This window comes from Pogona vitticeps, chromosome 4 (genome assembly GCF_051106095.1).
Source record: "Pogona vitticeps strain Pit_001003342236 chromosome 4, PviZW2.1, whole genome shotgun sequence".
Lineage (NCBI taxonomy): Eukaryota > Metazoa > Chordata > Lepidosauria > Squamata > Agamidae > Pogona > Pogona vitticeps.
In genome coordinates this window covers 47,279,414-47,306,509 of record NC_135786.1, presented here as the reverse complement: position 1 = coordinate 47,306,509, position 27,096 = coordinate 47,279,414, and the positions used below count along the sequence as shown (strand labels likewise).

At 40.7% G+C, this 27,096-nt stretch overlaps 3 protein-coding genes across 6 annotated transcripts in view; 2 read left to right on the top strand and 1 right to left on the bottom strand.

Moving 5' to 3' along the window:
* RASSF5 (Ras association domain family member 5) overlaps positions 1-11,241 on the top strand; it is a 112,495-nt gene extending 101,254 nt beyond the window's left edge. For both annotated transcript variants that reach the window (XM_072997261.2, XM_020810665.3), the window contains 4 exons: positions 1,023-1,136; positions 3,121-3,418; positions 5,480-5,595; positions 8,162-11,241. In XM_072997261.2, coding sequence (XP_072853362.2) covers positions 1,023-1,136; positions 3,121-3,418; positions 5,480-5,595; positions 8,162-8,314 — 681 coding nt within the window. In that variant the 3' untranslated portion in view covers positions 8,315-11,241. The remainder of the gene's footprint in view (positions 1-1,022; positions 1,137-3,120; positions 3,419-5,479; positions 5,596-8,161) is intronic.
* EIF2D (eukaryotic translation initiation factor 2D) overlaps positions 1-27,096 on the bottom strand; it is a 67,227-nt gene that overhangs the window by 19,225 nt on the left and 20,906 nt on the right. Inside the window, exons 10-16 of one of the 3 annotated variants that reach the window (XR_012086288.2) lie at positions 21,285-21,443; positions 20,747-20,836; positions 18,821-18,916; positions 15,338-15,458; positions 13,524-13,698; positions 12,278-12,402; positions 7,895-8,002 (exon numbers count right to left, since the gene is read on the bottom strand). Coding sequence is in view for 1 of the 3 variants with exons in the window: in XM_020810668.3 (XP_020666327.3) it covers positions 12,332-12,402; positions 13,524-13,698; positions 15,338-15,458; positions 18,821-18,916; positions 20,747-20,836; positions 21,285-21,443 (712 nt within the window). In the remaining 2 variants the exon portion in view is untranslated. Of the gene's footprint in view, positions 1-7,894; positions 8,003-12,201; positions 12,403-13,523; positions 13,699-15,337; positions 15,459-18,820; positions 18,917-20,746; positions 20,837-21,284; positions 21,444-27,096 lie in introns of those variants that run through there. The other 2 variants (XR_013544320.1, XM_020810668.3) reach the window with 2 other exon arrangements.
* The window catches only part of DYRK3 (dual specificity tyrosine phosphorylation regulated kinase 3), a 46,213-nt gene continuing 43,549 nt past the window's right edge, over positions 24,433-27,096 (top strand). Inside the window, exon 1 of the mRNA XM_072997260.2 lies at positions 24,433-26,122. Within this exon, the coding sequence (XP_072853361.2) occupies positions 25,905-26,122 (218 nt within the window). The 5' untranslated portion in view covers positions 24,433-25,904. The remainder of the gene's footprint in view (positions 26,123-27,096) is intronic.

The following is a 27,096-nucleotide window of genomic DNA, read 5'->3' as shown; positions in this document are numbered from 1 at the left end:
ACATGGTGGGTCTAGGGAGGTTGCATGCCCTGCTGGAAACTCTTTCTAGTCCCAGCCAGTAAGTGAATAATATGATTGGTTGGCTGCTGTAGTGATGGCGGCAGCAGCAAGATAGCTTAGTGCTCTGTTTAGTGTCACTGCCATTATCTAAGTTACCATCCTTGTATTCAGGGATTGTCTTTATTAGGATGTCGAAGGGAGACAGCCAAAGAATCGTGGGACCTGCATTGGAGACGGGCTACAGCTCAGTGGCAGAGCACACATCCTTTGCTTGTAGCACGTCTCAGTTCAATCAACAGCATCACTGCAAAATCCAAAGGGGGGAAAAACAAGACAAATACATGTGGCACTTTAAAGACTATTATATTTTAATGTGAACTTTTGTGGATCATGTTCACTTCTTCAGACATATGTCTGACATATAGAAAGCCAATGAATGTTTTGAACATTTTTCTTGTGGATTCTCTTTTTCACTCTGTATTTCATTTTACTCCATATGTCTGAAGAAGTGGACGTGATCCACAAAAGCTCACATTAAAATATAATAGCCTTTAAGGTGCCACATATTGTTTTGTTTTGTTTCTTTGGAATGTTTCTTTGGATTTTGCCTCATATGCTTGCACAGACTAACACAGCTACAAATTCTAAAACTACAGCATCATTGTGTAAAGCTAAGAGATCATCTTGCCTGATAGCCTGGAGCACTGCTGCCTGTAAAGAGTAGGCTGGATGGACTAATGGTCTGATTTAGTGTAAAGCAACTCCTCATCTTGCAATGGATAAGTAGTCTTTATACAGGTCAGCTCTGGAGGTCAACACAGCCCATCCCTGGATTGACGCCTAATGATAAGCACTAGTAGCTGGAAATGAACTTATACATTTAACATGTGCAGTGGAAGAAAATGAAAGAGACAAAATGGGTGCTGGTGTGGGCAGATTGTGTGTTAGACAAGACATGATTTTAAAAGCTCATGAGTCAACTAGTGTGCGTCTCAAGTATCACTTATCGTCTTTTGTTCTAGAATGTGACAAAAACTGTGGAAGAAGAAAAACCGAAAGCTCCTACCATTCAGGAGCTGAAAGAAAAGATTGACAATTACAATTCAAAAGTCAACAACGGCTTGCTGATGAAGCTGGTTTGTACTGCATTTTCTTTCTTTTTCTATTTATTTATTTACTACAAGAGAATAACAAAAGATGATTATTGCCATGTCATGCTTTGAATGTATTCCATTCAAACGTCCTAAGCATCACCAACATGCCACAAAGTTGATCAGTCCTTTTAGTGTTCGTATTTCATAAGGACATCCTTGCAGAATGCATGCCCTATGAGAACTTTGGCACGAATTGTACACAACAGATCAGACATATGCAGCATGTGAACGTCCAGATGTGTTATCAACCCTAGCTAGTGTAGCCAGTGATCCTTCACCATTGGTTATCTTGGTCTGGGCTTGTGGGAGCTGCAGTAATACATAGGAGGGCCAAAAGTTGTCTAGCAGTAGATATTAGAAGTGGCAAGATACAACAATATTTTGAACAGCTGCAGGGTTAAAGGGCTCTCTGAAGCCATTCCTACACAGGTCATGGTATTGCGCAACTCACAAAATTAGCTGAGGGCAGAAAGGTATCCTAGTTGCGTTTGTTAAATACTACAAACAGCGCATGTTTGCCTGAGACAGCCTTTAATTTCCATTTAAGGCTCAAAACATTGCATATGGTGCTTTTAAACAGAGTAACTAAGTCTGTGATTTGTTCTTGCTGGATCACATTTGCTGAGTAAACCAATCACAATCTGCATGTCCCCTGCTTTGCAGGATCCATATTATTATGGATGAATAGAAGAATATTAAAACAATGTTTCACACAGAAACAGGGTGTCCTTTTAACATGGTGACATTGGACTTCCAGGGTCTCTCTTACCTGTGTTATCATGAGGACTTCAGTGAACTGAAGTAGAACTTAGTGGCACAGGTGGTAAGATCAATCATTATCCCATTCTGGCAGCTTAGGCAGAGGTCCCAGTCTTCAGAGTTATTAACTTGGCTTTCCAGAATCCCTGTGAATGTCTTTAGTTTTGTTCCTTTTAGGGGACTGATCCCAAATGAGAAATAAAAGAGCTTTGAATATATCTTTTCTAAAGCCTAGAAGTGTTTTGCTTTGTTGTGCTTTGCTTTGAACTGTCATTCCTAGAACCTCTCAGCCAGCATCACCAGTGACTATGCTGGTTGGAGGACTCTGAAAAAAAAAAGATCTCTTCCAAGCTCTGGTCTATTCACCAGCAGACTTCCTTGAGGAATTATTTAATGAACCTCTCCATAATTGGTGTGAGCCACATAGCAGCTGGAATGAGTTCTGTGCAACTGAGTATTCAGCCAAAACGTGCTATAGTCACCAAAGTGCCCTATGAATAATGGCAGATGGTTTTCTACAAATAGCTGTGACTCTCTTGTACAAGCTCAGATGAGTCAAGATGAACAAAACTTGCCACATCCTGCTGTGGTTCAGCAATTGCCCTGGATTTGGGGCCAATATGGAAGCAGATGTGTTCATTCTTTCCATCACAGAACATGTATTAAACGTGAGGTAGGACCCTTGATTATCTGTTTTCAGTTGGCATCTTTATGTCTTCCTTTGGGAAAGCAGCCTGATCTAGAAAAATCCAAACTTAATGGGAAAAGGATATAATTTTTATTCCACTCAAATTCTCTATAAATCTTTATGAAACCTAATGATGAGTTCAGGAGAACTTGCAGGTGTAACATGTTTGTAATACTTCAGTGAACGAAATAAAGCTTGATTACACAACTCTTAATTTTATTGGTATTCCCCAGGAATTTTCCATCCAAGTACTAATGAGGCCCAGTCTTATTTAGCTTCCAAGTTTAGGGATGTTCAGACTAGTATAATGACTGTACAGAGCTTCTATAGTTGACTTGCAGTACATTTTATGTAATCAATAAATAATATATGTGTAGAAAGAAAAACGGTTAGCTACTTCTAGACAAAAGTTTTTTGTGGAAATAGTCTAGTGTTCCATGTTTTCAGTACTGAAATGACTAAAATACCTAAATTTACCCTTCTTTTAAACTTAATTTTAATTCCAACCCCTCTATTCAGAATGATGACGACACTTATACAGGTTTCATCAAAGTGCACTTGAAATTGCGCCGGCCTGTGACAGTTCCAGCAGGGATCAGGCCACAGTCCATATATGATGCCCTCAAGGAGGTCAACTTGGCCAAGACAACAGAGAAAAGGACTTCCTTCTACCTGCCACTGGATGCCATCAAACAGCTGCACATCAGCAGTACCACCACTGTGAGTGAGGTGATCCAGGGACTTTTGAAGAAATTTATGGTGGTGGACAACCCACAGAAATTTGCACTTTTCAAGCAGATGCAGAAAGATGGTCAAGGTGAGGTGGTGTTCCTTTTTAAGGCAATATAATTTTGTTTCATCAGGCTGCCAGAAAGAGTGGTCTGCTTTTTGAATAACTGGCTTATGCATAGCAGATAGGAAAAAAACCTTTCTCTTCAGGCAGGCTTTTTCTTAATCACTGGTGGTCTGAGAGCGGTTTTAAATGGATTGTTGTGCTCTGTTGTTTTACATGTCTTTTAATATTGATCTTAGTTACTATATAATACTTGTTTAATTCTTTTTTAAAATATTTGTACATTTACTGTTTTTAGCTTTTAAATACTGTTTTAATGAGGTAGGCCACATTGGGTCATTTTGAGGAGAATTAAAATATTTCCCATATTTTAAACTAGCTAATGCAACTCCGTATGTTATAGTGAAGTCTCTTGTTTGATTATACTTAAAATTTCAACTTCCTATCATGAAACAGTAGTAGACATTTTAAAAGACAAAATATGAAAGTTGCTGAATTTTCACTGAAAGCCCAGGACACTTCTCAGACAGTTCTCTCAGCCAAGTGTGAACAAATTATGGGCTCTTGATGTTGCTGGGCCACATAGGTCAGTAGTGATGAACGCTGGAAACTGCAGTGCAGGAGCATCTGGAATACTACAGCTTCCACCTGCTGAGTCCCAAATAGTATTTCCAATTCTACATTCATGGTCAGGATAGAAAATGTAATAAAATCAAGTGGTTTTTTTTTTAAATTGAACATGGAGTTCTCAAACTACAGATCAATACAGAAATGTTTTCTCCAATTAATATTCAAGATGTAAAAATATCCAAAAACATTAGAACCATGAGATCATCAACTTAGAGATTATGGACCACTACAGCAGTCCCCTCAAAACAGGCATGAATGAACTGTTAAATGAGTAGCCAGCTACCTGTTCTTTCCTCACTGTATGGAATGTTAGACAATGTTCTTCAACAAAGGACAGGGAAAGTCAAGATGGTGCTGCCTGTCTGTGCTTTTGCCTTATCTGCCCATCCTCCAATTTGTTGTGGAAAGTGATGGTTGTGAGCCGTTGAGATTGGAAATTGAGAGGTAAAAAATAGTCATATTTTGTTGAATTACATTCTATAATTCAGTGTCTACTAAGAGGAAATGGTTGCTGGCATCCAACTTGATGCCAGCTTGAGGCTAATCATGTACAGCCTAAAAGCTGCCAACTCAGTTACTAGTTCTAAGAGGAGAATTTATATAGCCATAAGGCTCCTGCCAACCTAGCAGTTCGAAAGCATGTAAAAATGAGTAGATAAATAGGTACCACCTCGGTGGGAAGGTAACGACGTTCCGTGTCTAGTCACGCTGGCCACATGACAAACTATCTACGGACAAACGCTGGCTCTATGGCTTGGAAACGGGGATGAGCACCGCCCCCTAGAGTCGGGCACGACTGGACAATTGTCAAGGGGAACCTTTACTTTTACCTAAGGCTGTGTGAGCCTGTAATGCAGTGGCAGAATGATTTATATGCTCCACTCTATTCTGCTTTGGTCAGACCTCATCTGGAATACAGTGTCCAGTTCTGGACACCACAGTGTAAGAAGAATATTGAGAAGTTGGAGTGTGTTCAAAGGAGGACAAATAAGATGATAAAGGGCTTGGAAAACAAGGCTTAAAATAAGTGGTTGAAGGAGTCTGACGTATTTAGTTTTATGAAGAGAAGCTTGAGAAGGTAGCACAACAGCCATCTTCAAATATTTGAAGGGGTGTTACAGAGAAGATGGAGCAAGCTTTTTTTCTTCAGCTCCAGAAGGTAGGGCCTGAAGTAATGGATTGAAATGAAAGGAAAGGAAATTTCAACTCAACATTGGGAAGAACTTCTCTAAAATTGAAAGCTGTTGGATGATGCAAGGGACTGTGTCATAAGATGGTGGATTTCCCAGCCTTGGAGGTGTTTTAAGCAGAGGCTGGATGACTAAATGTCAAGGGCATTTTAGGTAGGAATTTCCCTGCTTTGGCAGGGAGCTTGACTTGATGGCCCCTGCAGTCCCTTTCAGCCCTAGTCATCTACAATTCCAAAATTCTCTGTGCTTTTTGTCATTTCTGCAGTTCTATCCCAGAAACTTCCAGTGACAGAGTATCCTTTGTATCTACGGTTGCAAGCAGGTCCTGACACAGACCTTCTAAGCTTTGTGTTGAAGGAAAATGAAACAGGGGAAGTTGAGGTATGTCTGGAAGTTGGTTGGCTGTTGAACTTGCACAAGCACTACATTTTCATAAAACAACCACCTGAAACAAGCATCAGTTTATTTTTGCTACCCATTCCTGATCTTACAGCTGCAAACTTTCTGTCTTTATAGTGCCACTGGTTGCTACTAAAAGATTACTAGGTACCAGCATTACTGGGAAAGAATAATGAAGCAAGTAAAAAGACTCCTTGAATTGACAGTATGTTAAGGCCCACTGAATTCCTGTTTTCATTATTTAAACATCATTGTGTTTGAAGTTAGGTTGTGCCGGTAAACATTTCCAGTCCTTTTCTTAAGAATTTTAAATTATAATCCTTACATTGCTTATTTCAAAACACAGAGCCACAGTGAACCTTAACTGGGTGCTGGGTGTAGCACAGATTGGAATTTTGAGCTGTACTTCAAATGGGAGACCTACTTTAAGTTTTGAACTGCACTGTCTCCTTTTTCTCTAGGTCCCAGAAATATCTTTGAAAGTAAGAGTAAGCAGGCCAACACAAAATGCAACAAGGACTCCTTCAAATATGAGGGGGTGGGGCAAATATTTAGGCAATTTAAGAGGAGATTAATGTATTCGCGAAGGCTTTCACGGCCGGGATCTAATGGTTGTTGTGGGTTTTTTGGGCTCTTTGGCTGTGTTCTGAAGGTTGTTCTTCCTGACGTTTCACCAGTCTCTGTGGCCGCCAGTCTTTGTGGCCAGCATCTTCAGAGGACAGCAACCAGAGCACAGAGTGCTGTCCTCTGAAGATGCCGGCCACAGAGACTGGCAAAACGTTAGGAAGACCAACCTTCAGAACACGGCCAAAGAGCCTGAAAAACCCACAACAACCATAAGAGGAGATTGTTTTGGAGCAGAATTTATTCTAGCACACTGAATATTATTTTACCAGAAACCTAGAATCTCCAGGGTCCTTGCACCTTAAATAGCCACTTTCTCCCTTATTGACTGAAATCTTGTTGCTTATTGCAAATTAGCAACTAGTGTAAGCCCACTGAATCAGTGGGGATTTGGTGAGTCAACTTCTCCATAAGGTCAGTTGACTCAATGGACCTAATTCTAGTTATGATGTATTACACTAAGCATCAGCCATGGATGCCAATTACAACAAGATTCATGCTTTGCAGTGCTTTCTCTCAAGGAGTATGTTGGCAATACAAAATGTTTTGATTCCTTCCAAGAATGTTTTTTTTCCTTATGCTCATAAAAGTCTGGATTCGTTATCTACTTTATCTTCAGACATTGGCTCTCAATGAGCAGTTAGGGGCAGGGCAGTGTTTCCTATTCAAAAGATGCTCACAGTGAAATCTGAAACGTCTCTTTGTACTGAAACTTGAAAAATGTGGATTATTTTTAGGGATCTCTGGTTAATATTTATTTAGTTATATTTAGTGATAAATAATATTTATTTAGTAAGCTGCCATGAATTTCCACAAAAATTGCTTTCACAGAACAATCTCACCAAATTAACCTTTGAACTTGGGATGTTAAAAATGTTTGGGGTATTTCATGTTTTGAACAGGAAACATTACACAAAATTAGACAATGGGGTGCACAGGGTGGGTTGCATGTAGACCAGCTGTTTCACACATAGAAGAGCCCACTGTGTTTAAAGAATGAACTAAGATCTAGCAGAGGCTCTCCTTGTTGGAGAAAGCCCATTTGGACACAGTTGTTGAGAATTCCCCCTTCCCTTTGCAGCCCCCCATGTTCTGCCTCTTGCTGTAAAGCAGTGGTCCCCAACCTTTTCCCAACCGCGGACCAGTTGGGGGGGGCATGGCACGCTCACACAGGTGGTGTGGCATGCCCCGGGGGGGGAGTGTGCTCACACGCAGAGTACTCACGGGCACAACATGCTTGCAGGGGACAGAGTGCGCTTGCACACATGCACATGGTGGCTCTCACATGCATGCACACAGAGCGCTTGCAGGGGCAAAGCATGCTCGCGCACATGTACGCGGTGGCACTCATGGGGGGCACTCATTGGGGGGCAGGAGATCTATATCCATGGCCCGGTCCTGCCTAGGCCGTGGACCGCTGCCGGGTCCCAGACTTGGGGTTGGGGACCCCTGCTGTAAATCACATTTTCAGGAAACTTTTCTGAGAGAAGAAAAGCATCAGCAGTCACCTCCCCACTTGTTTTGCTGGTAGCAGATCTCTACCAGCTGTAATTTTGAATTTGGTCCCTAAATTGCACCCATTGAGCTAAAGAGTGATGATTAAAACATAGCAAAACCTATTTCAGAGTCATCATCTACATAGCCAAGCCCTGCTGTATTTGAAAGCCAAGAAAGAAAACAGTTTATTGTATACATAATTTTCCTTGTAGGAGGCTTCTGCTTCCTTGAGGTAGGTTTTTTCTTATGCTGGAGGTTTCCACTGGAACTGAAAAAATACATAATTTCAGAAGGGCAAGAAAGTTCCTTATAAACATTTTGATGGTCAGGTTATAGACTGGCATGTGCAATGAGAAAAATACGTATCTGTTTGACAATATAAAATGTATTTGTTTCTCTCCCCCCCACCACCCTTTTTTTTCCTTAGTGGGATGACTTCTCTATTCCAGAACTACAGAATTTCCTAGTCATACTAGAAAGGGAAGAAAAAGAAAAAATCCAGCAAGTTCAGAAAAAGTATGACAAGTTTAAACAAAAACTGCAAGAGGCCTTGAAAGAAGCAAATGGGAAGCCGGGATAACCAGTGCTGGTAGCATGGCAAGTGAGAAACTGAACATTAAAAATAGATACATATATATATATATTTAAAAACAATACAAAAATTACACCCAACCAAGACTTTTTTTTCCTCAGGACACTTTTTTTGATCAGTTGCAATCCCAGATGCACTTAACTGCTCATGACGAAATGGGAAGCTGATGTCCCAGTCCGTTGTTCCTTCAGAAACCAAAAATGGAGCACTGCTTCTCTTACCACCGTGATCACCCTACACATCATGGCCAGGGAACTTTGCAGTAGATGCTGAATGTCCAAGGAACAGATTTGCTTATGTTATGAATGCTAAGGGCCAGACCCAAACTGTGGCCTCCTTTCACCTCTCTTCCCTATATCTCACCTACTGGATTTGTGTATACATGTGGGGCAGAAGTGCAATGAATGTGCTTTCATGGTAATTTCATCACATGGGCTATTGGATGCACTGAATCGGATCGTAGAGGATTATTGCTTTGACATCTGTGGGCAGTATATATTGCGCAGTGCAGAGGATGCCAAACAGACTAATCAACAGCATGAAGAGAACTGTCTGAACAGATGCCAAGAAAGCTGTGACTGTAGAGTGTATCTTGATGAGTGCTAGAGTGCTTTGGCCTTGAGTTAGGAATTTGTGTTTTCTCAGGGGAAAAGGATACCTTTGGTGGGGGCAGAGGGGGGTTGGCACCTCAGGAGGCTTGTTTGCTTGGCCCGCTGCTACCCCAATATTTAAGAGTAGTCTCACTTGGATCTGTTTCCTCTTATATAGGAGGAACTGGGACCAGTACTGAAAGATCTGTCAGTGAGATGACTTGCCCCTTAGCATGAAGCATTAGAGATGTTAGTCACCCTTTAGTCTGAAACTTATGGCAAGACCTTGAGGAGAATGAAAAATAGTACTGGGCTTTTTCTGTTACAGGCCCACATGCAATATGAGATGAGGGGCAACCTTGTGTTTGGCCAATCCGCTGACTCTTTATTTTTCCATCCTGCTTGATTTTCAACCAAATTGAAAGTTGCAATCAGCCACCTCATTTCTGCTAAGGCAGCACTGGGAACCCTTGGCCCTACAGATGCTGTTAAATTCTAACTCTCATCAGTCCCAAATATCACGGCCAGAGATCAAGTATAAACAAGTAGAGAGGTACATGTCCTGCCCCTAGCAGTGTATCAAATGAAGAGTCCCCTAAACTTAACAGGTAGTTCCTGATGTGCCCTTTGTGCAAAATTTGCAAGATCTGTGGTGTCCTTCAATTCTTTCGATATACTGAAGTAGCAGAAAGTATAAGCAAGTATTGTGAGAATTCGGCAGAACTTCTGCTTATAATTCTTCCACATGGAAAGAAACAGGTGTTTTACACTTGTTGTAGCAGCTGCTGTGAGAAAGAAACCCATGTAGATGGAACCTTGTCATGTAACTGGGGAGACTGAAGATAGAGGAGGATAGTGACAAATTATTTAGATCCAAAGCCCACAGCAACTGCAGTTACATCTCATGTTTACAGGAAAGTGGATAATAGTTTCCTTGCTGTGATATTGAAACAAGAGATTTTTTTTCTGCAGATAATTAGGTGATTTTATGCAACAAAGGAATGGTTACATCTCCTAATCTGCCCCCATTCCTAAGTGCATTTCACTGTGAAGTGCATTTCATTTGACTCAATAAACTTAGGTTCTAGAGATTTCCCTTGGGGGCTAGCTTAAAGTGTGAGTGAACATGTGGCTGCAGAAGGTGTCTTGGCTACAACTGTGTCCTTGCTGATGCAAACCCCAAGAAGCAAAAGTACAGGACTTCAAACCAACCTTAACCCATCTTGCCCCTGATTCAGAAAAGGAAGATTAATTTTCCCTCCTACTGAGAATATTTATGGTGTAAGGCCCCAAAGTCAATCCATTTTGAACACCTGGCCATTCCCTGGGATGTTCTTTGCATGTCCCTTAAAGCAAAGGTTTCCTTGGGTAGGCTGGATGGAGACAATTCATTCTAGAACAGGACAAACTGAGGGACGGGTGCACCCAGCACCTGGAGGTACTGAAAAAAAAATGAGCATAGCATAAAGAAAGTGGGAAACATTCACAGAGCAGCACCTGGAAAATGCTGACCCTTGAAGACATTCAAGATCCTCTTAAGCATTGTAGAAAATCCTGAACAAAGCAACAATGCAAACAGATGCCAGAAGGTCTTTCAGTGGTGATGTCAAGGAGAGAGGAGAACTGAAGGCAGGTTTTGTAACTATTGACACCTTTGCAGGAATGTTACAGAGACCTTTTCATTTTCTGTTTTACTTTTTATGAGAACAAAAATCACACACCCCAGCTTTTCAATCACTGGCACTTTTAATCCTCTTCCTCTTCTCCCTACCCACCCCCATCCCTGAACGTCTTGAACAATTTTATAGAAGGCATGGCTTCTTATGCAATTTATGTGGATGCTGCTGACTTAAGCCTCCTGCAAAATAGATGGGTGTGGTGTTTTTCTTTAAAAGATTATTTAGCTATGGGGCATTAAGATTTTTTTTTTAAATTGTGAAGCTCAGATGGTGTGAGAAAAGGGACCTACTTGATCTGTGGCAGAGCTGAAGCCTTAGGTATGTTAGGGAGGGCCCCAACTTCAAGATGCACAGACTACTGCTGGCAGTGCCTTTGTTTAGTATGTTGTGTTGCCTGCATCTGTATGTGTGTAACTTTTTTCTTTTTTAATGGTCAACTGTAAAACATGTACAATCTGTATAGAATGGAATTAGTGAAAGCTTGTGGGAAATTAAATACATTTTTGCAATGCTGTAATTTATTTTTACTACTGTTTCCGCCCTATGACTTTGTCACCGTCCAGCTTTTTTTTTAAAGAGCTCCTAACCAATTTGTTCATGCCATACAAAATGTGTAAGAAGCTATTAAAATCAATCTCAGATAAAAGTTGGTTCAAAAGAGTGAGTTTGGTTTCATCATCTTATGCCTTATTCTGGTAGACACAGATACTACATTTAAATAAGCAAAGGGGCTAGTTTTAAAAGTGCCAGTCTCAATGAGGAAACTAATTTTTAACAAACAAAAGCAGGAGTAGCCACTTAAATTTTATATAAGTAGGCTAACCAAAAAGTCACAGTGTGCAAGCTTTCTGAATTACTATATTTTCACCAGGCAAGTTGTAACAAAAGACACTGGACTAAAAATACTGTGTGCTCATACAGGGTAGATGCAGCTGAGTTTATTGTGGGAGGCTTGTTTATTCTTAAGATGGAGGACCAAAATTTCTACCTGGTGAAAACTTGACACCACTGCATCACCCGATAAGGTCTAGTGTACTGCCTCTTCTGTTGTATCTTATGACAACATAGAGGTCAATCATCCCCTTCCCACCTTATGACAAGTTACATTTATTCTAACCCTGGTTAGTTCCCATTCACAGAGAAACAGGGGCAAAAAAAGTTCTTGAGTATGCTGTGCCTCACCATACTTAGGTGAGTGAGTAAATGAGAGGTGCAGAAAGGGCATTTCTTAAAGGTTTCATGAAAGTAAATTGCCCACATTTCTACACAGAAGTGAGTGCTCTTTGGCTAAATACTAGAACTACACAGTCATGTGAATGCAGAAGAGCTACTCACGCAGACACAGAGATCTGTTTCTTAGGCAATAGTGTTGCACACAGCAACATTTTCTGCTATTAAAAATGCAGATTTCCCTTAGAGCAGGGGTTGGCAAAATATGCCCTCCCCCGGTCTTTGCAGCTCCCCCTCCAGTCTTCCCATGCCCTCTCTTTCTGGCCAAGAAGGTAAACTGCTCCACCTGGAAATCAACCTCCCCCTTCCTCCTGCTCCAATCCACGGGAGCTGCTGCTGAAACTATTAACGTGAACTTAGGCAGCTCAACAAAGCATTTGGCAAAAAGTATTTTTATTTTATCTTTTAAATAAAAATCATTATTTTAGAGGTAAGGCAATGGAATTACTCACTTGTAATGAATAAAATATAAATTATGGAGCTTTGCTTTTGTTCTCAGGGCTTGGCTACTTCTTTCGGCCTGTCTTTGGTGCCTTCTCAAGGCCATGGATGTACTTCCGAGGTATGTGGTAGTTCTCTGCAACAGAGAGAAATATGAAGAAATAAGTAGTATGTGACACAAGACAGTCTACAGTTTACTGTGTGTTTTGACAATTATTGAGCGACTATGAGAACTAAGTATCCATCTTAATCGAAATATTACACCACCTATGTAATTACAGTCCTATGTAATTTTTGCCAGATGTTCAGTGGTCCTGTTCCCAGTGAAGCATACAGAGACTAAAATCCATAGGGCAACTAAGGCTGTAGTAGGTTTTTTTTTATTATTATTTAAATTGTCCCATTCCCTTCACTGCAAAGACATCAAGTCTTATTTGGTATCTCTTTTGTAGTGGGAGTAGCTCTTGGAGCACCCGGGACAAAATATTTCATTTCTGAAACTTGCAGCCAGTGGGATGGTTTTACTAGCAGTATCTTCACCCACAGCTCCCACCTGGAGAAGGAGGCAGGTTCGATTTTAAAAACCCTCCTCTTGAATCTTATAGTGGCCAAATTTAAAAATGGTTGCCCATGAGCCCTAGAGTATACAGGGGGATTTTCCCTAAACTGAAACTGCTTATCCCCACAACAGTCTCCAGAAAGGTAGAAAAGGACACCAGCCATGATGCAGAGGAAGGGGAAATTCTCTACCTATGGAACCTTTCCAATGCATATAAAACTATCCTTATGCTTCCTGACAGATGTAATCCTTTGCCCGCTTAGGTTGAGAGTACACAGTATAGATATAAATTAGTAGAGGTACGAAATCTTCTTTGACTGCAACTCAGATCTCATCAGCTTTATCCAGCACAGTCATCAGTGAGGGATAATATTAGTTAGGAACGAAGGAAGTTGCCTTTTATGGAGCTGGATCACTGATCCATCTAGCTGAGAACTGCCAAGTCGGTAGCAACTCTCCAGGACTTCAGGAGGCATTCTTTCCTAGCCCCATCTGGAGATCTGTGGTGTTATCACATGCTATTACTAAGCAGTCGCTTCTCTGCTTATATTGCAAAATTACACAAGGTCAGATACGTTCAAGATAGCATGATGGTCATGGCGTGTGGGACTGAAGTGTCAGTCTAACTGGTCAAGTGGCCGAACATAAAAGCTCCAATTCCTAATAAACTATATTATGTGCTTGCAACAACTACTTACCCAATAGTAACTTAGCAAGATGGTTGATCTGATTGCCTTGTATCTGGACCTGGGCTCTGTCCTTTGCTCCTGGGAGCTGGGTGACAGTGGCACTGGCCTGGACTTTCTGTTGCAGAACATTGGCAACAGCCTGTGGATCTAGACCATACAGCTCAAGGTTCTTAATTATTGTTACCTGTCATCCAAAAGAGAAGATGGTAGTATTATTCTGCGGATTATTATGCAATTTAACAATTTAATTTGTGTATCATACATAGTGATCTAGGTTTTAGGGTACCCTTGACACTACAATGCATACTGATGAGTATGAAAAAGTGCATGCAAGTCTCTTGCCCAAGCCCATAACATTGCCACTATGTACATTTTGAAATAAACACAATGGCTCAAGATGCCAAACATAGTATCAAAAGCTGTTGTTTTAAATGTCAGATATTCCTGGATATATGGACGCAGTAATGAAGTACTTGGGATGTGGTGGCGCTGTGGGCTAAACCGCAGAAGCCTGTGCTGCAGGGTCAGAAGACCAAGCAGTCGTAAGATCGAATCCACATGACGGAGTGAGCACCCGTCACTTGTCCCAGCTCCCGCCAACCTAGCGGTTCGAAAGCATGTAAATGCAAGTAGATAAATAGGGACCACCTCAGTGGGAAGGTAACAGCGTTCCGTGTCTAAGTCGCACTGGCCATGTGACCACGGAAGATTATCTTCGGACAAAACGCTGGCTCTATGGCTTGGAAACGGGGATGAGCACCGCCCTCTAGAATCGAACACGACTGGACAAAAATTGTCAAGGGGAACCTTTACCTTTACCTAATGAAGTACTTGGTGACATTTACTCTAGCTGCCCAGAGTGGTATAATATACCAGATGGGCGGGATATAAATAAAATAAATAAATAAATAAATATTTATGAATGATTCTCAATGTGAGGAGAAGACACAGTCAACAAATCCCTTCACATTACCCGCACACTGTGGCCTGCAAGGTGAAAAGTAGTATCATGTGAGCTCACACTATCCATCTTCCCAAAGACTATCACGAGTCTAAAAGAATTCAACTACAGCACCTGCTCCTTCATAATTCCATCACCTAGCTGAAGACTTGGGCAGGTACACTAAGGAGAAGCTATAAGAGGCAGCACCCATTCCGAAACACATCCAAAGAGAACCCAGAGAGCCAGAAACAATGTGACAAGGACTGCTCTTCCTTCAGGGGCTATTTCATGACATGCATGTGAAGCTGAAGCAGCACAAAAGTCAAGCTGACACTTTCAGTTTCTGAAAAGGCCCTTAAATGGCATATTTTGTATCCTTCCTGACATTGCATAAAATTGTAAAGTGCCTTTTCTTTCACAGAAAGGTAGCATATATATCAATTCCAAAATGTTAACTTCTGAAACGGAACAGCACGAGGCCTCATGCTTACTTTGATTCTTAGGACTTTAACAACCCACCACCACCCCAGAACAGGAATTATAAAGCCTGGGAATGCTTGTGTGTACTGAAGGAGTAAGATTCAGTTATGAAGCAGAAGAACATCTCATGGTAACAACTACTGTTCCAGTAATTTTAACCCATGGCTACAAGTGAAACAGTTCTCTTAGCCTCGCAAGCAACTTGCACTTACTCTTCTGCATAATGGAGCATTTTTGTGAAAAGAATGTTTAGCAGACAGACCTGTATTGACAGTACAGCAACGCAGAAAAAAGAGAACAAAGGAAACACCAGAAAAACCCAAGTGAGTTTTTATTATACCTAGTGGTGGAGTTGACAGAACCATTATTTGGCCTTTTGCTCAGAAAACTTCAGCCTTACCTTTTTATTACATGATCTCTGTGCTAGGTTTATGTCAATGGGGTCAATGTTTCCTTTCCTCACGATAGGTTCATGTCCAAAAACGGTCACCTGATGGAAGGGCTGCAGTTGGTCCAGACACCTGCCAGAAAGTTTATATTAAAATTAAGAATATCCAATATACCTTAATGGAAGTCCAGTATTTCTGGCTTTGAGATTCCTGCAATAGACTTAAATTTTGATGGCAGTAATGGCTATCTGAGTTTCTCCTTCTTGCCTCAGTCATTCACGCTGTGCAAAAACCTGCTGGAGAATTTCCTTTCTCTTCAGATTAAGTTTCAAAAAGTGGTGCCTCGCTTAGTGATGTTAATTCATTCCAAAAAAATCGCTGCTAAGCGATTTCATTGCTAAGCGAAACGTGATTTCCCATTGAAATGCATTGAAAACTGGATAATCCGTTCCAATAGGAACGAATTGCCGTCCTTAAGCGAAAACCGGCATAGGAAACATCGCTAAGCAAAACGCAGTTCCCCAATTGAAATGCACTGAAATCTATTCAATGCATCTCAATGGGGGAAAAATACAACAACAAATTAAAAAAGAGTCAGAACAAAGTCAAATTTGGTTAATAAAGGGTTTATTAAGTGTACTTTATGATTTCAAACATTTTAAACAGTAAACTTTAACTTTATAAATAACAGAAAAACATTTAAAAAACAGCAAACATGAGGCTGTTTAAACCATCGTTGAGCGAAACAGGGGACCCAAAATTTAATCGCTATGCGAAGCATGGTCCCAACCATCGCTAAGCGAAAATCGCCCATAGGGACCATCATTAAACAAAGCGTAAAAACGCTCCGAAAAAGTCGTCGCTAAGTGATTTCGTCATTAAATGAAGCAATCGCTAAGCGAGGCACCACTGTATGTAGGTGGGAGACAGCAGTGGGGGAAAAGGACTCAATCACTTATAATTCTGCAAATTGTCATTACCTGTGTGAAAACATGTCACAGAACCAGAGCCATATTTAACTATCAAGTCTTTTTAGCAAGACAGAATGTTGATGAATCTTGCCGTTTACCTATCTTTACCTTCCCCTGGCACCCTCCCTTTAGACATTCAGGAGGTAACTGAAGATGTGGCTTTTCAGGCAGGCTTTCCACACCAAACCTATCTAATCGCCTTTTGTACACCACTTTTTTGTTCTAGTGTTTTAGCACCATCTGCTGTTATTGGTTAGTTACCAGACTGGTTTTAAAGTTTTATCCTGAGTTTGTTTTGTTTATTATTGTAAACCACCCAGAGTAGTGCTTTGGCACTAATGAGAAGCAGTATACACATGTAATAACTAAATAAATATCTTAATATATTAATACTAGATTCTGTACGTAGGCCATACACTATGGCACAACAGGAAAAAAAAAACAATTGTCAAATTAATGTTTGTCCCTCATTGGGTTGGCTGCTGGGCCATGATGCTGCTCTGAAAGAGAAGTATTCCAGGGAATAGGTCCTTCTTGGAGCTTGAAATATTGTGATTACTCCATCTTATAAGACTGTGTTTTACAACGAAAAAAGTCAAACACCACCAGGTATCCTGAGTAGTGGGGACCCCCAAATACACATGTTACTTTGGATCATATGTTGAGCTGACCTATCAGAAAGAGTGCCCAAATACAAAGCAAGAAGTCTCCATGAGGAACAATATTCTTTGAAAGCTATTGGGAACTTGTTGGGTCACACAATCACAAAGAACTGCAGCTTTGGTCCTATGCTACTCTTGTGGGTGAATACTGCAGCCCAGTGTGGTATACTTCAACCCATGCAAAAGAGATAAAGCTATAGAATCGTCATATACCTGAAGCCAACTCCTATCAATAAAATAAGCAAGCACTGCATCTAGTAACAGAGAGAGGTAGCAGCTTAATAGTGGAAGACTCAAATGCACATTATTATACCTTCCCTCTCAGATTAAAATCAAGGAAATTTTTTTCAGAACATACGTGAATTTTGACAGAACAGCAGAGAATGGCAGGAAAAGAAAGAATTGCCCATCTTTAAAAACAGATAGAACTGCAGGAAAATCAACCCCCGGCCACAAGAAGAATTGAGTTACTTGAAAGTCACTTCATAGGCTACAGACTGGAGTTGGCAGGACCGAAATGAACTTTAAAAAATGGTGTTTTCACACCAACACAGTCCTTTTTGAGTAAGAACAGTGTACCTATGTCAGTCTACTCTGCTTCTACTATGGAAAGTTTAATGTTAGCTGCCCCAAATGCTCTTTATTGCCCATTACTGAGCAAATTTTATCTGATATATTTCTTAATAGGAACTGTGATGCTTCTGGTACAAGGCAAGAAAGGAAGGGTGAGTTTTGTGGGGAAAACAGTATATAAACCAAATATGTCCATATGTCCATCCGGCCATCCATCCATAGGGAGTCTATATTGAAAAAGTTGGCACTTCAAAATGGCCCTACGAAATGCCTTTAACATGCAAATGCTCATCTCAAAGGGAGTGCAAAGCATGCACAGTTCCCAAACATCTGCTTGACCTCCATTTAACCAGTTTAGTGGTTATCTACAACTAGAAAAGTCTTAATTTTGATGCTGAAATTCCCACCTTTGGATCTATCCTGCAATGTGAAATACATCCAAAGCCTTACTTTATGTCACTGGGCAAGACCTGAGCCTGTTGACATTGCCAGCCTCAGGAACCGGAGTATCTAAGAGATGGGCAACATGGACAACCAAGCAGTGTATACCTCTCCTAGCCTATTTGCTGTGTTGGCAGCCAAAATGGATCTTTCATGTTAAAACATGACTTGGAAAACATGTCTTACCTCCGTAGCTTATATTACACACACAAGCGTATTAGCCTTGTAAATACAGCATTATTTTAATTAGAAACATGGTGTATGGAATGTACACACCTTGTTTACAAGACTAATGGTGCTTTTTAAAAGCTTCCAACAACACTATCAATTTTTGCTACAAACGGTACAATAAATTCAACGACAATAATGTAATGTGTACACCCCATGAGTGCTGGGGGGGTGTATGACAAATTTAGCTATGATTCCCCAAATAATCACACATTGGTCCTTAATTAGGAATATACAGCAGAACTTCAGGCAAGTACTGTTGACTGCAACAGTTTTCAATGTAAGAGGACAGATAAAGCATCTTAAGAATAAAGGATTGTTTAAAACCAGTCTCCAACTGCTAGAGAGATGTTTATTTTACTTTGCATGCTGATCTTAATTCCCAATTTTCTCTTAAAAATTAAAATATGATATTCAAAGTGGGGAAAGCAAATGAGGAGATTTAGCAGGCAACAGAAGAGATGGGCACAGTGTGTTATGTACACGTCTTAAAACATTTAAGAGTTGAAGAAAAAGTAGACAGAAAAGCATTACTGATTACTGTACCACAGTGGCAGTTACATGAAATGTTGAGGCAGCACCAGTAGTAATAAAAGAATAGGAAATCCTTCCTCCTCACCTGCTAAGGAGGTCATCCCATTTGAGTTTCAAGACTTCATCTTGCTCTGATTTGTTCAGCAGGCAATCACACAAAATAGGATTCACTTTTACAAAGCTGTAATCAAATAAAGGCAATTTTAGAAAGTGCATTCCCATCATTTATTTGTTACTTTTATACCCTCCCTTTGGACTGGCTCAGCCAGCTTACAAAGTTTTTAAAAGAAATAAAAAGACAAACCAAAAATTGGCTAAAAGATAAACCCACCCCATTGTACAACCATAACTTGCTCATTGAATACTTCAAGAGTAAGCAATTTCCAGAGCTTGTGCGGCTTCCCTCAAAAAGCCACCTCCCATGCCCTGACAATTCTTCAGTTTTTAAAATGGTTATTTAAAAGTCCCTTACATTATCTAGGAAGAACAAGAGTCATTTTTGCCAAACGTTTGATGCCCTACAGAGCTGTTTTTATTTGGAAGGGGCAAATTGTTTCAAAAGTGGGCCAGATGTCACATCCAGTTTTGGAAAAAAAGCCCCTCTTGCAATGAATTGTAGCAAAATTGCCCTTAAGTGTACAAGGAAACTTCCAAGATCCAAAGAAAAACCTGTGGGACACAGGAAATCCTGAAGGGCCATATGTGACCTGTGAACCATGCTTTTCCCATACCACCATCAAGAATGTACAACATTATATTTGGGAAGCTCACTAAAGGCTTATGCCTATGACTTTTTCTGCCACAGCACTCCAACTTGCCCTTGGAGGTTTGACTGGCACTGACATTGGTATCCTCTCAGTGCCAAGTCAAAACATACTTGTCTATTAGAGCCTTTTGGGGTTGCAGCTGGTGGGATGTGCAGGTTTTAGTGCAATAGTTTTAATGGTGAATGTTTTAATTTTGTGTTTTAAACTGTTTGTCTTTAAATTGTTTTAAATATCTTATATTTTAAAATTGTTTTATATGGCTTTTAAGATCCTGTGATATAGGGTGAGCAATAAATGTTTTAAGACAAGTAAGTAATTTAATTAAATAAAGGAAGATCTATTTCAAATAGCCGAGGAAAAAAAAAAGCAAAGCATGCTGCTTATATACCGCCCCATAGCGCTTTAAGCACTCTCTGGGCGGTTTACAAGTTAATTATGCAGGCTACACATTGCCCCCTCCTGCGAGCTGGGTACTCATTTTACCGACCTCGGAAGGAGAGAAGGCTGAGTCAATCTTGAGCTGGCTACCTGGGATTGAACCCCAGGTCGTGAGCATAGTTTTGGCTGCAGCACAGCAGTTTTAAACACTGCGCCACAAGGCTCCTGCTACTTTTACTTATCAAATGATGCCCACAGGTGTGTATGCTGTTGCAGGCATCATCTTTGAAGGGATATTCCCAGTTGTCTTTCACAATACTTCCTCCAAGATAAGTGCCTGCCATCTTGCAGTTTCTGTAGGCAATTTATCATAACGAGTATCTTATCTCTGAAAAGCACTCAAGGAGCATTACTTCTGTTAAAAAAAATTCTAGATGACTTTCTGAATATTGTTGACCTACTGAAATTTCACACAATTGTCTAAGATTTATATCACAAAGTGGCAATTCCAAATAACTTGAGAAAAGAAGTAACTTTAAAATTGCTTCTTGATCCAGTTAGGCACATATTTAGGTACATCTGCAACAGCCCCGTGAGCGGGCAAAGTCAATCCTACAGTAAGGCTTGCTTGTCCACATCTATAATGCAGATAATTATAACAGAGACACCCAATTATAACATCCTGCTCAAGTTTGGAATATGAGAACCAAAAACAAATAAACCATTGTTTCTAGCAACCATTCCAATATTTTCAGTTTAATATGAGTTGTGTCTTATGAGGAGCAAGTATGGAAAATCACCCCTGCAACCATTTTAGTGAAGAGCAATAGACCTATTGTTCAACCAAGTTTTTGGTTCTTACATACTTTTTATTGGTTTCGTCAACTAACTCATTTATCTTCACATAATTGATAATGGCACTCCTCACTTCACTGCTGGATAAGGTGTGACCTTTCCTGAAGAAAACAGATTATTTGTTATTTTCTCAGCTGTGTGTTGGAAGCAACAGTTAACATCAGCTCTTAAGCATAAAACAAGTCTCTAGTAAAAAATCCAATCCTCCTTAAAATCAAAATACAATACAATACAGAGGAAATTATCCAATCAAAGCAAACCAAATCCTTTAACCATGCACCTAGAAATATTCAAACTTTAAATCCTCCTCACCCTGGTACAGCATTTACCTCAATCCTTAAAGAACACTATGAAGCTTTGGCTGTCCAATGATTTCAAAAGCATCCCTCTTTCACTCTATAATCTGACAGTCCCCACCATCACTTCTTTAATCGCTTGTCTATTTTTCTCTTCCCCAAATGCCCTTGTGCACACAATGTCAGGCAAGGAATAACAGGAAGCTTAACAATACAGAGGGCAAGCCATGCACCTTGTTCTAATATTCCTTACTTATATCCAGATTCCTGGAACAAAGGAGCCATTTTTGATGAGACACCATAGAGGGGTATGATTTCAGGAGGGTGGTACAGCTGTTCTCCATCACCACTTTTATTATCCTGGACAGACAATTCGGGTTCTGCTGTTTCTGGTACTACAAAGGATCTAATGCTGAAATGGAGAGGGAGAGATCAGTTTCACTATGAGAGAACAATCATGAGGACTAGCCACTTTTTTGAATGAGAAACATTTTTCCTGCCTCTAAGGCAAGAGACATCCTAATTAACAACTCAGTTTCTGATACTGCTGTATAGAAAACCCTTCAGCAGAAGTTTCATAAACAATCTCTTATTTCTGCTACCTAAATGTCCTCCAAGTAACAAAACAAAGACTCAATAATGAGCTATTGCCATGAAACAAGCCCCATTAGTGTGGCAAATTAACAAGTATAAGCAATGTTATGAAGCACTAAGTTTTTAATAATAATTGGCTAAATCTAAATATTGTTCCCAATAATATTTAAATAGGATTTAAATCAACACAGATTCAACTAGTCTAATTTAACTGGCACTAACAATTGGATTTAGGTCATTCATCAATAGCATCTGCTAAACATTTATGAATGAAAAGCTGCACATGCATTATCTCACTGCTCTTAACAACCATCCTGTAAAGACAGTTCAGTCTCATCATCTCCATATTTCAAATGAAGGACTGAAACTGAGATTGAAGGAGCCTCATAAGATACCCACTGTCAACACACACTGCATAAGGCTGGGTTTCTGGTAAGGAAATGCTAGAAAGCATTTTTCTATTAACCAGGGGGACAGGGAAGTAGCTCAACCTCAAAGTTCTTTAGAAGTGAGTAAAATAATGTTACAAGTAAGATGCAGCCTAGGGACTTGCCAGTTTGTCAGTCAGTCAGTCAGTCAGAAACCTTTATTGGCATACTGAGTACAGTAAAACAGACAAATACAATAACATACAACTAAAATGTTCACTGGGTAACGGGTAGGAAGGGCCAGCCAAGAGCATATTTAGGGCTCTTCATTCTGCGAGACCGTGCTACGACGTCTCTGCATGATGGCATATACGTATCTGGCAGTTGACAGGGTAAGTTCCTTAATATTGCCACTTAGAAGATGCTGCATTTTCCTCATATCATCCCATCCGGAATGGGAGGAGAGAAAAGCGCACAGATGGGACAGGCGAATATCCTTGTACAGAATACAGTAAAATAGCATGTGCTGCAGGGATTCAACCACTCCCTGACCACACGGGCAAAGTCTCAGTTCTATTGGTAAACCCTTGTACCTGCCCTGCACTATGTTCGAGGGTACTATATTGCATCTGGCAAGGGTAAAAGCCCATCGTTCTTGTGGCTGTTCTAAGTGATAGAGATAGCTCGGTCTACAGCCATAGCTGAGGGGCAACTGAAAGTAGAGTGGAGAGCAGACTCTTTGGGCAGCGCTGTGCAGAGATTGCCCCTCTATATCCAAAACCCTTTTTTTGATTGTTGGAAACACCCTGGAGGGGGGTATTGAGCCCAGTAAGTCTGGTGACAGCCCCAGGGTCTCGATTTTCTTAAGAAATAGGGCAAGGCCTTTTGGGAACAGACTATCTGCCAAGAGCGCTTGGAATAAGATGTCCTTGGGTGAAAAGAAACAGATTTTAATCCAATATTTCAAGAATCTGAGCCAGGCCTGAGTCTCGATCTTGTGCTGGCCACCTTCAAGGCATAGAGCAGCATAGGGCACACAGTGGGGAAGACCAAAGATTTTATACAGAAATGTGGATTGGACTCTTTCCACAGAACTGTGTAATGCAGACATCCAGATGGGCACACCATATAGAAGCTGTGTAACTGATTTGGCATCGAAAATCTGCAGCGCAGCAGGGATGTAAGAGTGGCCCCACGTATGGTGGAAACGTAAAATAGCCTGTGCCGAGAGCTTAGCAGACTTAATCGCTGCCCGTTGGTGAGTTGTCCAGGAGTGTCGATAATGAAAAAAGACACCCAGGTACTTAAACTCTCTAACCTGCTGAATATGGTTGCCATTGAAAGACCACGAGAAGGATTTCCAAGCTTTGCCAAAAGCTATAATTTTAGATTTCTCAAAGTTTAACTGGAGATTATTGCGTATCAGATAGTCATAGCAACCGATAACTAATCGCTTTAGGCCAACCCTTGTGCGGGAGAGGATAACCATGTCGTCCGCATATAATAGAACTGGAATCTGTATATGGCCCAATTTGGGGCTATGACCATTGATATTATGTAGGAGTGGGGCGAGGTCATTGATAAATAGATTGAACAGAGTTGGTGCCAGAACGCAGCCTTGCTTCACTCCTCTGTTGGAAAAGATCTGATTGGAAAGGGCCCCCAGCATCGACGTTTTTATGCGACATGTAGAGCCCTCATGGGCCAGTTTGTGATGCAGCTTCTTAGCCACTGCACCAGGTATATGACATATGAGCGTATGACAGATACAGAAGAAAAGGTGACATGAACAGTACCCTTTCCTCAGTGTGTGATTGTACAGGGATTTTTTCTTAGAGGCTTGACATTTGGAGACTGATGTAACAGGCTAACAATGAAACTTTATTCAGAGGATTCATTGTGAAAATCAAGGCAGCTGCATGGTAGCTCCATCTAGCTCAGTGGTTCTTAACCTTGGGTTACTCAGGTGTTTTTGAACTGCAGCTCCCAGAAACCCCAGCCAGCATGGCTGGTGGTGAAGGCTTCTGGGAGTTGCAGTCCAAAAACACCTGAATAACCCAAGGTTAAGAACCACTGATCTAGCTGACAAGACCCACAGCTGGCTTCATTGCATCTTGGCTAGTTTCCTGTACTTGCTCAAGGGTTTCACCAGGACTAGCAAGCAAATCAGGCTCAAATGGAGTCAGGAAACCCTAATTTTTCAGACAACAAATCCCTCAAAAATGCCTGTTGTTCTTCATAATTCTTCATATGGTAAAAATTCAATTTTTTATTATACAGTGGTGCCCTGCACCACGACGATAATCTGTTCCCCTGAAATCGCTGTTAAGCAAAAACATTGTCCAGCGAAAAACAATTCCCCATTGGAATGCATTGAAACCTCTTTAATGTGTTCCAATGGGGAAATTACCTCGTCGTCCAGCGAAGATCACCCATAGGGGAAGCTATTTTCTGAGCGCTGATCAGCTGTTAAAATGGCTTCCCTGTGAAGCATGGGTCTGGAAAACACAGGGCAGACATTTTGTGGAGCTGGAAAATTGTCGTTTTGCGAACAAACCGTTCGCGAAGCAAAGACCTAATCATCGTCAAGCGAAAATTCCCCATAGGAAACATTGTTTTGCAATTGCTATAGCGGTCACAAAAAAGTCATCATGCGATTTCGTCATTTTGCAGGGTCGTCATCATGCGGGGCGCCACTGTATATATATTTTCAAAGATTCATTTCTGGTATCCGAAAACTTTCCTATCCTACAAAGTAAACTTTCAGTACATTAACTTTTCTCACTATCATGTTTTGCATTTAGTTCCCTCCCTCTTCCCTACCCAGCCAGGAATTCTATTAATGTCTCTAGAAGACAAAATCTGTTCTGCCGGAATAAGACATTCCAATCAGAATGAGTCACTTGCTTCAAAACAAATAATCGTTTTAAAACTATATTATCCACCTGTTTCCTAATTCATACTGCAAGCTAAGTAACAGTAGTGGGTTGCAAAGTCCAGCTCTTCTTAAGTAGCACCCAGTCCAGGTTTCTTGGCCTAACTACCCCCCCCCTTTGGTGTTCCGGCAAGAAAACATTAGAAAACCATGATAAAAGGAGGGGCTCACACCAACCTTCTTGGCTGTCAGTTTGTCTTGAGAAAGAATAGGTCTTTTCCCCTCATTTTTCTTAACTCCTATGTCCAGACAAATGGACAGCTAAGAGTAAGCATACGTGCTAATATGAGCTGAGGATATAGGTAGCTGCAAGAGGATGGGCAGGAATAGTAAACTAAGAAGTGGAACATTCCAGAATATTCTCAGAATGATTCTAATAATTAATATCATTATGTGCTCTCAAATAAATGTACACATTATTTCTTTTGGGTGATGCTCTGGGGCTGTACAACATGCCCAAGGCTAAACAGGCTGGTTCTTCTCATGGTAGGCACAGTGGGGAAATTGGACTCCCAACCTCAGATTTCATAGCCAGGTGCCCAAACCCTTGAGCTATACAGACTAAAAATAATTACAGGCCATCAAATCTATTCTGACTTATGGCAAGCCTTCCCAGGACTTTCTAGAATTAGAGTACCCAGGAGTGCTTTTATGGTAAATAAAATATGGAGCTGTAATCTGGACTTCCTCTCAGGGGGAAAGGGTGTGTGGAGGAGTTCCATTCATAGCCTTAGGGGGCATCTGTGGCCAGTCTCCTATAGAAATCTGATCTGAATGGTTCCTCCCTCTACATTCTTTGCAACCTCCCTGACATCACAAGTGCCCTTTGTGACAGAATTATGGCACAGGAGTCCTGCCAGTTCTAACAGATGACTGTAGGACTCCCCAACATCATATAATAGTGTAGCAAAAACCGAGAACTCAAAGATCCTGTAAAATGCTAATTTCACAATGCTACGTGTATGTGACATCATAGATGGATGGGGGACAAGACAATATAGAACCACCCCAGGGAAACAAGACCCAACAGCCCAGTATCAACACATCACCACCACCAAAGATGATCCTGGAGGAGGAGAAAGGAGACGAAGCATTACAATGTATCTTCATCAACACCAATCCATTGCCAATTTTAGCAGAAATGGAAGGCAGACTGGCAAAACGAGCATGGGCAGCAGTAGGGAAAGATGACAGGTAAGCATACTCATTTCCAACTTTCAAATGGAGGCAAAAGCAAGATTTACACATGTAGGAGAGAAGAGAGCTCCTACAAGCCACACCATGTCCACCCATTTTATTCCCTTGCCCGTCTCCACTGCTTTACATCTTTCATCACTACTAACACTTCAGCAGCAACAGCTTCCTTGAAGTGGTGTAGTAGTGTCAGGGCTCACAGGATCAAAGCCCTGGGACCTTCTGAATAGTAGGGGCTATGACATTATATGCTCTCTCGCAAACACAATTTCCTCTGAGCTTAGTGACAATCTTCATAATGGTTGGGTAAATAGCTGTTGAGAAAGAAAGATCCCATCTAACACCAAGGCAAGAACAGGAAAAAGCTAGGCCTAAGTGGCCTCAAAACTTTCCAGTTTAGACCTTTCTCTCAGGTGAGCCACATTACCTCCCAGAAGAATTATAGGATTTGTAACCAAAAAAATCTGAAAATCTTATCTCTATGGATGCTACTTGCATATTCAAATCATTCCTACTCATTCAATATAATACCAAATAGAAGCGAAATCCTAATTAAATTAATCATAATGTTAACACTTACTCTCCTCTTTATGATTACAATTGTGATTCTCAAGAGTTAAATTCTTATGCACATTTGGTATAATACTGTTCCATTGTGGTTTGTAAATACGGGGTATACCTCCTGGAGGGGGAGGAGCATGAAGAAATTCCAAGTATAGTTTGAGTCCGATATTTTCATCATCTTTCACATTAAATTTGTTGTGTTTCTACTTCTTTTGTGTGCAACCAAAAAACACAACTCCTATCTATCCTTAACTTTAAAATGTTTTTTACCAAATCTGTTTTTACCCTAATTCAATTTTTTTTCAAAGGGGGTTGCAGGAATGCAAGGAGAGGTCAAAATGTGTGCTTTTCTCAAAAATTAAGAGTGTGATGCTAGAAAGTTTGAGATAACATATGAAGAGAGAGAGAAT